At 44.6% G+C, this 12,127-nt stretch overlaps 1 protein-coding gene across 3 annotated transcripts in view; it reads right to left on the reverse strand.

Moving 5' to 3' along the window:
* wdr3 (WD repeat domain 3) overlaps positions 1 to 11,693 on the reverse strand; it is a 74,877-nt gene extending 63,184 nt beyond the window's left edge. Inside the window, exons 1-7 of one of the 3 annotated variants that reach the window (XM_072513763.1) lie at positions 11,607 to 11,693; positions 9,258 to 9,467; positions 8,844 to 9,053; positions 8,627 to 8,745; positions 5,595 to 5,673; positions 3,964 to 4,059; positions 1,006 to 1,101 (exon numbers count right to left, since the gene is read on the reverse strand). In XM_072513763.1, the coding sequence (XP_072369864.1) occupies positions 1,006 to 1,101; positions 3,964 to 4,059; positions 5,595 to 5,673; positions 8,627 to 8,745; positions 8,844 to 9,053; positions 9,258 to 9,428 (771 nt within the window). In that variant the 5' untranslated portion in view covers positions 9,429 to 9,467; positions 11,607 to 11,693. Of the gene's footprint in view, positions 1 to 1,005; positions 1,102 to 3,963; positions 4,060 to 5,594; positions 5,674 to 8,626; positions 8,746 to 8,843; positions 9,054 to 9,257; positions 9,468 to 10,693; positions 11,133 to 11,600 lie in introns of those variants that run through there. The other 2 variants (XM_072513762.1, XM_072513764.1) reach the window with 2 other exon arrangements.
* Positions 11,694 to 12,127: the final 434 nt, after the last annotated feature.

Consider the following 12,127-nt stretch of genomic DNA (forward strand, 5'->3'; position numbering starts at 1 on the left):
GAAACTTTAGTTATGAGGACAGATTGGAGAGGTTGGTGCTGTTCTCCTTGGAGAGAAGAAGCCTAAGAGGAGATGTGATTTCAAAATGACAAGGACGCTGGGCAGAATTGACAAAGACAAACTGTTCCTGCTTGTAAGAGGATAGGGAATGAGAGGACACAGATCTAAAGTGATTTGCAAAAGAAACTAATGTGATGTGGAAAAAACTTCTTCACACAGCAAGTAGTTCGGGTTTGGGATGGACTGCCTGGAAGTGAATGCTCATTTGGAGAGCTGGTGCAGATACAAAGAGTTAAATGGCCTCCTTCTGTGCCATAACAATTCTGTGATTCTGAACAACTCACCAAGGCTTTTGACAGCACCATTCAAACCAGCCTCCTGGAGAAAGGAAGATAAAGGGGAACTTGTAGATAGGTGGCGGTGTTCAAGCCACACACCACCCTGACACCATCCCTTCACTGTGGCTGGGTCAAAATCCTGGAACTCCCTCTCTAACAACAGAGTGTACATATGCTACATGAACTACAACGGTTTAAGATGGTGGCTTACCACCACCCTCTCAAGGGCTATGAGAGATTTCAAATAAATGCTGGCCTTGCCAGCAACGCCTCTTCCCATTAATACATTTTAAAAGTGCTTGCAAGTTCAGATGAATGTTGGGAGGAGTTAACAAAAATTACTTGCTCAACTATTGCTGGTTTAAGATTGCAAGCAGGCTGTACTTTAAAGAATATAAGCAATTCTGTTCTTTTCAAACTGAATACATTACAGATGTAGGGCGGCACAGTGGCGCAGTGATTAGCACTGCTGCCTATTGTATTGAGGACCCGGGTCTCTGTCTGTGTGGAATTTGCACATTCTCCCCGTGTCTGCGGTTTCACCCCCACAACCCAAAGGTGTGCAGGGTAGATGGATTGGCCACGCTAAATTGTCCCTCAATTGGAAAAGAATAATTGCGTACTCTAAATTTATTTTTTAAAAGTACATTGCAGGAGTAGGATTTACCTCCTCTGGGTTTTCATTCAATTCCTCTTCAGTTATTTCAGTGTTTTCAAAAGGACTCTTTGTTCTTTTCACATTTGGTTCTCCAACTTCTTTCTCCTGAGAAATAATCCACAACACAACATAAGTTACAGATAATTAAAGGCTCCTTTCTGTGTTTGGGCACAGATATATTGTCAAAGATTAATTCAATTGCCACTTCGGAATTACTATTGCCCGACCTGCGTCTTCATGATGAAGAAATTTAGATTTTGCATAATCAACACCACCAAGCCCGGAATGGCATGCACGTCCGTGCTAAAGTTCATGAACGTCCTTCCCCCGGCCAACTGACTTCAGAGATTTTACCCTCATTTGCGGGTCCTTTCAAGTTTGGAGCAAGGCCCTTCCCCTCCGCAATCTCAAGGAACCCTCATGGGCTCATTAGTACTCTGATATTCCCTGTTCCTCCAATTGTGGCTACTCTTTCAATCATTCTGTCCCTGCCCTCTGCAACTGCCTCCTCCAAATCACTCTGCGTTTTTAACCATCTTCCCTGCTTTTTAAAGGCTCCCCTAGAAAAGAAAACCTCAGATATAGTTTATGGGCGCAATTCTCCCATCGGGAGACTAATTCACTCCGGCGTCGGAGGCCGTTCCCAGCCCCCTATTCTCCCGCCCCCGGGGGGGGGGGGGGGGGGGGGTCGGGCGAGGAGCGGTGCCGCGTCATTTACGCACACTGGGTCTTAGCGCTGCGTAAAAGCGGCGCTGCGTAAATGACGCGACTGGCGCCGCGTAAATGACATCACCCGCGCATGCACGGTTGCCGTCCTCCCCGCGCCCGCCCCGCAAGAAGATGGCGGATCGATCTTGCGGGGCAGCGGAGGAAAGGAGGTCCTCCTTCAGAGAGGCCGGCCCGCCGATCGGTGGGCACCGATCGCGGGCCAGACCCCTTTTGAGCCCCCCCTCCCCACCCCCCCCCCCCCGGTGCAGGAACCCCCCCTCGCCGCCCCACAGGCCACCCCCCCAGCGTTCCCGTGCTGTTCCCTCCAGCTGCGACCAGGTGTGGATGGAGGCGGGGGGGAGAATTCCACCCTATATTTCTCGAACTTTATTGCTATTCTGTTTATTTACTCTTAACGTATTATTTACTCTTTTTTACTCCCCAAATAAATTGGGGATAATAGCTGGTCAAGACTTGATATTTTCTGTGCTTTTACAATTTACTGGAGTTTTAGTCCCACCTGATCATGGTTTTCCACCACCAGGTAAAACACTTAGAGCCACCTTTCTGTAGAAATGCTACAAAAATACATGCTATTAATTTGAAACTTTTTTATCAAGGACACTCGAATGAACAGGCTATCCGTAGCAACCAGTTAAAGATAGCCGCACCAACAAGTAAAATAACCGAATATTAATACGCCAACTGAATTCCAATGTGAGATGCATCCTAAATGGGGCTATTAGACATCGATGTCACGGTAATAATGCAGCTGGGACATTGCTGTAAGTAGAATTGAAGTTCAGCACAAATACAGACACTGAATGTTCTCAAGGAACTTTCTAAATCATGCGAGTATCACCCAATCTGTCTCCAAGGACAATGGAAAATATATGAAAAAGTTTCTTCACTCTAAAGGGCTGTGAATCTTTGGATTATGGATGCTCCATCGCTAAATATATTCAAGGATGAGATAGATAAGACCGTTGGTTCCTCAGGGAATCGAGGGATATGGAGGAGGGCAGGAAAGCACAACTCTGGTGCTTTGGATTAATAAGGTGATTTCTTGATTAATAAAGGGATCAGGGGTTATGGGGAGAAGACAGGAGAATAGGGTTGAGGAACATTTCAGCCATGATCGAATGATGGAGCAGACCTGATGGGCCGATTGGCCTAATTCTGCTCCTATATCTTATGGAAAGTGGAGTTGAAACCCAAGATCAACCATGATTGTACCGAATGGTGGAGCAGGCTTACCAGGCCATATTATTGTGTTTTTATCTGGAAAAGGTAAATCCTGAATAACCTTTCAGACTATTATTTTTCTGAACCCTGTGAACTATACTTCATCTCCATGGTGACTGAAGGTTTATTCCTCCTATGGGTATCATTACATAGAACTGCATACAGCTACATGACGTGAATAGCCCAGAAACAGACCATTCAGCCCAACTTATCCACACCTATGTTCCTGCACCCACAAAACCCCTCCCACCACTCTTCATCTAACCAATCAGCATAACATTTTATTCATTATGTTTACATAACTTGCCTTGAATATATCAGTGTGGTTTTCTGTAGTTGGTCCCCGTGATAGTGAGCTCCACATTCTAGCCACTCTCTGGGATTAGTTGTGTTTCCTGAATGCCCCATTGAGCATATTAGTGACTATTGTATTTAAGGCCTCTTAGTTTTGAATTCCACCTGGCGCAAACATGATGGGCTGAATGGCCTTTTTCTACACCGTAACCGTTCTCTGGAAACGTTTTCTTGACATCATCGCACCCTCATCAAACTCTTTCAGATTTCTATCGGGTCAAGAACTGTTGAGGATTATGTGACTATTTGCAAGCCCCTGTCCTGGTAAAATTGCCATAGTCCCAGATTCCACACTTCGAATATTGTGTTCAGTTCTGGTCATCTCATTATAGGAAGGATGTGGATGCATTGGAGAGGGTACAGAAGAGATTTACCAGGATGCTGCCTGGACTGGAGGGCATGTCTTATGAAGTAAGGTTAAGGGAGCTAGGGCTTTTCTCATTGGAGCGAAGAAGGGAGGTGACTTGATAGAGGTGTACAAGGTGACGAGAGACATGGATAGAGTGGATAGCCAGAGACTTTTCCCCAGGGCAGAAATGGGACATAATTTTAAGGTGATTGGAGGAAGGTATGGGCTTCTGCACTGTAGGAATTCTATGAAGCAAACAGACTAACAATTACAATTGATATTTTTGTCTGTGAATTGTATCAAGTTTTTACCTCATCCAAATAATGGATGTCCCACACCCTGAGTTCACTGTCAGATGATCCAGTCATTATTTGCTTTTCATCAGCAAGTAGCACAAAACCCCACACCTAGAGCAAATACAGAAAGCAAAAGAATAATTATATTTAAAGTTTATTTTCACAGGAAATTAAATTATTACATCCTAGTTCGAGCACTCTACCGTGTGGTACAAAATTACATTTGAATTTAAGGAAATAATTTACAATATTTATGTTTATTAACAAAACAAGCATCTATATTTATTCAATGAAACCATATCTAAAATAATAACAGGAAATGCTGAGCAGCCCAGGGAGCAGAGAAACCGGATCAACATTTCAGGTAAAGTGGTGGAGCGATCGAAAGGGAATGTTGGTGTAAGGGTAGAGAGCAGGAGATTAAATGACAGAAGTATTGATGGTGCAAGCCAAAGCATGAGTCCAGAGGAAATGTAAATGGGAAAAACCAACAGCAAACCTAAAAAATTAGAGGAATAATAATAATAATCTTTATTGTCACAAGTAGGCTTTCAATAACACTGCAATGAAGTTACTGTGAAAAGCCCCGAGTCGCCACATTCCGGTGCCTGTTCGGGTACACCGAGGGAGAATTCAGAATGTTCAAATGATCTAACAGCGCATCTTTCAGAATTCCACGCAGACACAGGAAGAATGTGCAGGCTCCGCACAGACAGTGACCTAAGCGGGAATCGAGCCTGGGACCCTGGCGCTGTGAAGCAACAGTGCTAACCACTGTGCTATCATGCTGCCCGATTATGGGCTGAAATTGTTGAATTCAACATTGCGTCTGGATATTCATAAGATATAGGAGCAGAATTAAGCCATTCGGCCCATCGGCTCTGCTCCGTCATTCTATCATGGGTGATATATTACTCATTTGCTACCTACAATGTTACAGACCAAAAGCTGGATTGTGAAATCAGCCTGAGCGTTTCCTCCCTAGAACACAGAGCATCACCTCCCTGGGAGGCCATACATGCCTAATTGAAATATGAGATGCTGTCTCTTAAGATTTAGGGGTACAGTAGCAGGCTGAGGACAGAGATCAGAGTGGGACTGACGCAGGCAAGAAATGACATCCGCATGATTTTGGCCTGTAAAAGTACAATCTGAATGTGCTGGAATTTATACAACACAATCCCAACTTATTATTGTGCAAGAGATTCAAAAAAACAGCCGCTGATTTAAAACACTCTGACTTGATCAAAGAAATATAGGAACATCATGTTTTACTGGTTGTGGGGGCTACACCAGCATGAATGCAATAACCCATAAGGCCACTGAAATAGTCTCATTACTCTTGGACAGATTCAAAACAAAGCCGTATAATCTGTTTAGACATCCAAGTTTCCTGAAAGACCCACAGTGACATCAGTCTGAAGGTAATGGAAACAAACAAAGTAGCAGGGGCTGTTTAGCACAGGGCTAAATTGCTGGCTTTGAAAGCAGACCAAGGCAGGCCAGCAGCACGGTTCAATTCCCGTAACAGCCTCCCCGAACAGGCGCTGGAATGTGGCGACTCGGGGCTTTTCACAGTAACTTCATTTGAAGCCTACTTGTGACAATAAGCGATTTTCATTTCATTTCATTTCAATGTTGCTGACCTCACTGCGATGACCAACCATGGTCTGGAAGCAATGCTGTGTATCCAAGTCCCACCACTTAACAAACGTGTCCTTGGAGCTAAAATAAAAATGGAAAGAAAGACTGAAGGAAAGCTGAAACTTAACCAACTAATGGCCATACATAGGAGAATGGATAAATCATTAATGCAATACGGTCGAAATACTTTGGTGTGGGATAATTAATTGAAAAACCAGGTAATGATGCAGTCAGCGAGTCACTGTTGGAACCCAAATTTGACTCTTTACTCTGCTGCTCATTGTATTAGCATTGCAATGTCAAAGATTTCTCAGCCCATCATTCCTTTAACTTAATCTTAAAAACACAACCAGTGAAAATTCCATCCAATCCAATAACCTTTGTCCTTGTCATAGAAATATAAAGAATAGCAGTAGGAAGCCATTCGGCCCTTTGAGCCTGCTCCGCAATTCATGAAAATCATGGCTGATCATCAAGTTCAATACTCTGGTCCCGCCTTTCCCCCCCCCCCCTTATTCCTTGATTCCTTTAGCCTCATCGTCTCAAATAAGATTCAGGATCTGCTTGCACTTTCTTAATCCAACTCAAATTTCTCTCAAAGGTGATGGGTCTTCTGGTCCCGTTGCTGTCAATGGGATTTCCCATTGAATTATAGGGCGCAATTCAACTAAATGGGAACAAAGTCCCATAGCGAGCGCTGAGAAACACACATCTATAAAACGGCACTCGCGTTAAATAAGGGGCTTCAGCGGTGAACGCACGGTCGAGGCCACACACAGCCCCATAGCCTACACCGAGGAGCTGTTCGCCGGATCAGTACAACGAGAGATCGGGATGCCATTTTAAATGGTGTCTCGATCTCCAAGGCCCCCAACGTGACCCCCCCCCCCCACCTCCCCAACACCCACGCAGGCCACCCCCGGCCTGATCGCCAACACACAGAAAATGCCAACTTGGCACCTTGGCGATGCACAAGGCAAAATTCAGCCTATCGTGTCTGCACCTGCTCTCTGAATGACACTCATCTCAAGCCAATCCCTGCCATCTCCCCATAAACCTGTCTTCTTCTATCTTAGATAACACTCCAATTCCCTTTCGAATGTCCCGATTGAAATTGCCGCCACCATACTCACAGGTAGTGCATTCTAGATCTTATCAGTCGCTGCAGAAAAAGTTTTCCCTCATGTCACTGTTGCTCCTTTTGGCAGTTACTTAAAATCTGTGCTATCTCGTTCTCAATCCTTTCACAAGTGAAAACAATTTCTCTCTCCACTCTTCCCAGACTCATGATTTTGAATACCTCTCTCAAACCTCCTCTTGATGTTCTCTCCAAGGAAATAGGTTCCAACCTCTCCAGTCTCTCTTCATAACTGAAGTTCCTCATCCCTGGAGCCATTCTCCTGAATCGTGTCTGCACACTCTCATCCTTCCTAAAGTGTGGCACCCCAGAACTGTACACAATACTCCAGCTGAGGCCGAACTAATGACCTATACAAGTTCAACACAACCTCCTTACTCTTGTACGCCATGCCCTTATTAGTAAAGCCCAGGATACTGTATGCTTTATTAACCGCAAGCTCAACCTGTTATGCCACCTTCAATGATTTATACACATACACCAGGTCCCTCTGCTCCTGTAATTCCTTTAGAATTGTACCATTTATTTTATCTTCTCATTCCATGTTCTTCCTACCAAAAGGAATGACTTCACATTTCTCTGCATTGACTTCATCTGCAAGCTGTCCACCCATTTCACTAACTTGTCCATGTCCTCCTCATAGTTCAGAATTCCTACACGTTTTGGATCGTCTGCAAATTTTGAAATTGTACCCTGTACACCTAGATCTAGGTCATGAATATATATCAGGAAGAGCAACGATCCTAACATCGACATCTAGGAACTCCACTACAAATCTGCCTCCAGCCCGAAAAGCATACTGCCCTGTTTCCTGTCATTCAATCAATTTTGTATCTATATTATTACTGTGCCTTTTGTTCCATGAGCTACAAATTTGCTCACAAGTCTGTTGCGCAGCACTGTATCAAATGCCTTTTGGAAGTTCATGTACACCACATCAATTAGTTAATCACATGGGGCTGGTTTAGCACAGTGGGCTAAACAGCTGACTTGTAATGCAGGACAAGGCCAGAAGGCCAGCAGCGCGGGTTCAATTCCCGTACCGGCCTCCCCGAACAGGCGCCGGAATGTGGCGACCAAGGGCTCTTCACAACAACTTCATTGAAGCCTACTTGTGACAATAAGCGATTATTATTAACATGATTTTCTATCAAGAAATCCATACTGTTTTCTTACATTCACCCGCATTTGTCCATGTGACTATTAATTTTGTCCTGAATTATTATTTCTAGACGTTTTCCCACTAAAGTTAAACTAACTGGCCTTTAGTTGTTGGGCTTACCTTTACGCCCTGTTTTGAAAAAAGTTATTACATTTGCAATTCTCCAGTCCTCTGGCACCTGCCCTGAATCTAAAGGAAAACTGAAAAATTATGGCCAATGCCTCCACAATTTCCACTCTCACTTCCGTCAGTATCCTTGGGTGCATCTCATCTGGTCCTAGGGCCTTATCAACTTTATCAAATACCTATTCCTTATTTTAAATCCTTCCAGTGTATTAATAACCTCCTTTTTGGTCCTTAATTTGACTTATTCTTCCTTTTACCACCCTATTACTTTTTATTTGCCATTGAAACTCTTCAGTTTCTATTTAATCAATATTGTTACGATAGATAGCATTCTCGTGAATTTTCCTTCTCTTTGCATTCTCATTTTTTAAGATGTATTACATAGCCTGATAAATCAGGGTCTCAAAATGATGATACTTCATTGTCCTTTCTTCTTCCAACCTTCGGGTTTTCAAAATACAAGTTTGGCTTCATCAATTACTACTTTGTTTCATCCTGCCTTCTGACAGTCTCTTTCCAACCTTGGGTGTGCTGTGGGGCTTTTGGCCCGTCACAATGGTTTCTCAATTTAATAATATAAATTTATGCCTCTTTCTCTTTTATATTACCTTGAGACCAGAAAATTCCTGCCTTTCAGAAATGCAGCATGTGTGATGGCATCTTTGTGTCCTTTTAGTCTGTACAATCCACTCTCATTGATAACATCCCAAATTATGATTTGTGTGTCCTGTTGGAGACGAAATGTAGAGGTTTCCCTTCAATTGAGTCACTTTAAACAATGATTTGGTTAACATTAAAACAGCTTCTGAAAGGAGTAAACCTTACATTTGACCCCGAAACTAGTCGTGCTCCAAGGGTATCATAGCTGAGAATTGTCACTGCTGCTTTGTGCCCATTTAAGGTGACATTACTCTCCCCAGTCATTAGATTAAAGATACGGATTGAGCCATCTTCATATCCAACCGCCAGGTGACGCCTATCAGGAGCTGGGCACAAGTAGGTAGCTTCATGTTTAATGCCTTGAAGAATCAATACCTGTGGAAACATCACAGCACAATGTTAAAACAAAACATATCAGTTCAATTGTTCCTTGAAGAAATTTATTGTAAATTCAAGCTGATGGAATTGAGACAAAAACCCAAAAAACAAATAATTTTCCTTGTAGCAGACAGTAGTTTGGCAAAACAAGATCATATACACGCAAAAACATAAACACACCAATTCAGAATGTTAACTAACCTTTTCTCCTTTTCGAATATCCCAAATGAATACATGCTCACAAGCAGAAACAGCCACATATCGACCTCGCTCTCCTCGCAGCTGGACAAAAGTAATATTTGCTTTCTGACTTGCGATTACTCCAAAAACTGCACTGGCAACGTAACGCAGGTACTGCTTTGTCAGGCCCATGGCAAGGTGCTAAGCTTAGCACAGCAATGTAAAGATCGGCTTAAATAAAAATAAACAGTCTATTAATGAAAATCAATACTTGTCCAATTTTCCCAACTAACTGCAATGGAAAATTGTAGTAACTATATAGCTGAGAAATAAATGTTTTAGGGGGGATTAACGTATCCTTGGCCTTCCACCACCTCTACTAAATTTTCATCTTTCTCTAAACCACTCAACTCATCCATTGCCATGGAGTTTTCCAGTCAAATAATACCTGCCACTTTCGAGCCCAAAGTTGGATGTCTACATCTACTGTAGGTTAGCTCCTTTCTAAGAGCAGTTGTGAATGCAGCAGTGCACTTAAGGCATCAGGGAACAAGACCATATCTATTGATACGAATGAAGGGAAGGTGATAATTGAAGGAGCAGACGATGACTGGATGGAATATACAGCATCAAGGGACTTTACATACTGTCCTAGGCTGTAATGATTAACCTCAAACAACATTGACCATTTTCCTGTGCATCAGATAAAGCACCAGCCACTAAAATCTGTATAAACAAACACACACATGTTTTGAGGTTAGATCTGTTCATCCCAGAGTCTCAACTTCAACAATCATGAACAGGTTGCTCCTAGGTCTACATGGTAACTCTTCAGTCAACAGTAGCTAAACCCCAAGACAAAGGAAAGTACAAATTGTGACAGCCATTTACAGGTTAGCAGCACCAACAGATGGGCTTTAATAGAGAAGTGAGGTGATGCACTTAAGCAGAAGGTAGGCATGACTGAATGGCATCGTTCTAAAGAGCGTGTAGGGACAGATGGACCTGGGGGGTTCATGTTCATAAATCTTTGATGTTGGCAGGGTGCACTGTGTATTTAGCTAAATCTATGGGATTCTGGATTACACCAATGATTGTCAGTCAAAGATTTCAAAAGGAAATTGGAAGGGAATTAAAGCAAAAAAACTTGCAGGGTTAAAGGGAGTGAGCGAGGGAATGGGGTTGACTGAATTCTACATGGAGAAGTGGTGTTTCTGAGTGGAATTGAAAATGCATCTTGCACAACCCCAGAATGGAGGCATGCATTCCCCTGCTGCACCGTCCCTCACATCATCGCCCTGGCCACACCCTCTCTTATATCCTCAACCCAGCCACACCATCCCTCACATCCTCGCCCCGACCGCTCCCTCCCTCACATCTTCCCTCTCACTCACTCACTGGGACCTTCCTCGCTCCCTCGGACTTCACTCACTGGGACCTCCCTCCCTCAGACCTACCTCACTCACTGGGACCTCCTTCACTCGGATCTCACTAACTGGGACCTCCTTCACTCATTCAGATCTCACTCACTGGGACTCCCTCACTCGGATCTCACTCACTGGGACCTCTTTCACTCACTCACTCGAATCCCACTCACTCGGACCTCCCTCACTCATTTGGATCTCACTCACTCAGATTTCACTCCCTTGGGTCGCACTCACTGGGCCTCCCTCCCTCCCTCGGATTGCATTGGGAACTCCCTCCCTCGGATCGCACTTACTAGGACCTCCCTCCCTCAAATCTCACTCAGAGACCTCCCTCCTTCGGATCTCACTCACTGGGACCTCCCTGCCTCGTATCTCACTCACAGGGACCTCCCTGCCTCGGATCTCACTCACTGGGACCTCCCTCCCTCGGAACTCACTCACTGGGACCTCCATCCCTCATTCCCTCGGATCTCACTCACAGGGACCTCCCTGCCTCGGATCTCACTCACAGGGACCTCCCTGCCTCGGATCTCACTCACTGGGACCTCCCTCCCTCGGAACTCACTCACTGGGACCTCCATCCCTCATTCCCTCGGATCTCACTCACTGGAATCTCACTCCCTGGGACCTCCCAACCTCACTCATACCTCCCTCCCTCACTCCCTCGGATCTCACTCACTGGGACCTCCCTCCCTCCCTCGGATCTCACTCACTGAGACCTCCCCCCCCCCCCCCATATATCTCACTCATTGGGACCTCCCTCCCTCATTCACTCGGATCTCACTCCCTGGGACCTCCCAACCTTCCTCCCTCACTCACTCACTCGGATTTCACTCACTGGGATCTGGGATCTGGGATCTGGGACCTCCCTCTCCTCCCTCCTCTCCCTCCCCACCTCCCTCCTCTCCTCCCTCCCAACCTCTCTCTCCTCACTCACTCGGACCTCACGCCGCAGTCCTAGTCTTGGCCTCGCTGTTGGCTGCAGAGCTTCGCGGAAACAGACCGATCAGACCGGATGACTGGATGACAGAGTGAATGATCTGCGTTGCTGCCAGGATTTTAACCCACCAGCCAGGTATCACCCCCCACCTGCAACAATTCACCAGGCTCAGGGATTGCATTTGTTGGTTTAGAAATCTTACCAATTTTGACGTTTCCCACTAATGTCATCCGCTCCATATATATTGAAATAAGCTTTAGCTATTTTATCTTTTTGGTTCATTGTCTATTTTCAGTATAATGGTTGAGCGCCACATCCAAAAACTGTGGCATCCAGGGAGACTTTGAGTTGATTTGCTGGTGAGTATTGCTGCTTTGTTTCTTTTACTCCAATATTCAGAAGTTAGTCCAAGGAACTGGGAAATTAAATTTTTAATTTTTTTAATTAATAAGGGTTAAGTAAAGCTTTTTGGGCTGGTTAAGCACAGGCATTTGGCTATTTGCAATAGGCAGAGTACTGACTGG

The sequence above is a fragment of the Scyliorhinus torazame genome, chromosome 8 (genome assembly GCF_047496885.1).
Source record: "Scyliorhinus torazame isolate Kashiwa2021f chromosome 8, sScyTor2.1, whole genome shotgun sequence".
Taxonomy (NCBI): Eukaryota; Metazoa; Chordata; class Chondrichthyes; order Carcharhiniformes; family Scyliorhinidae; genus Scyliorhinus; species Scyliorhinus torazame.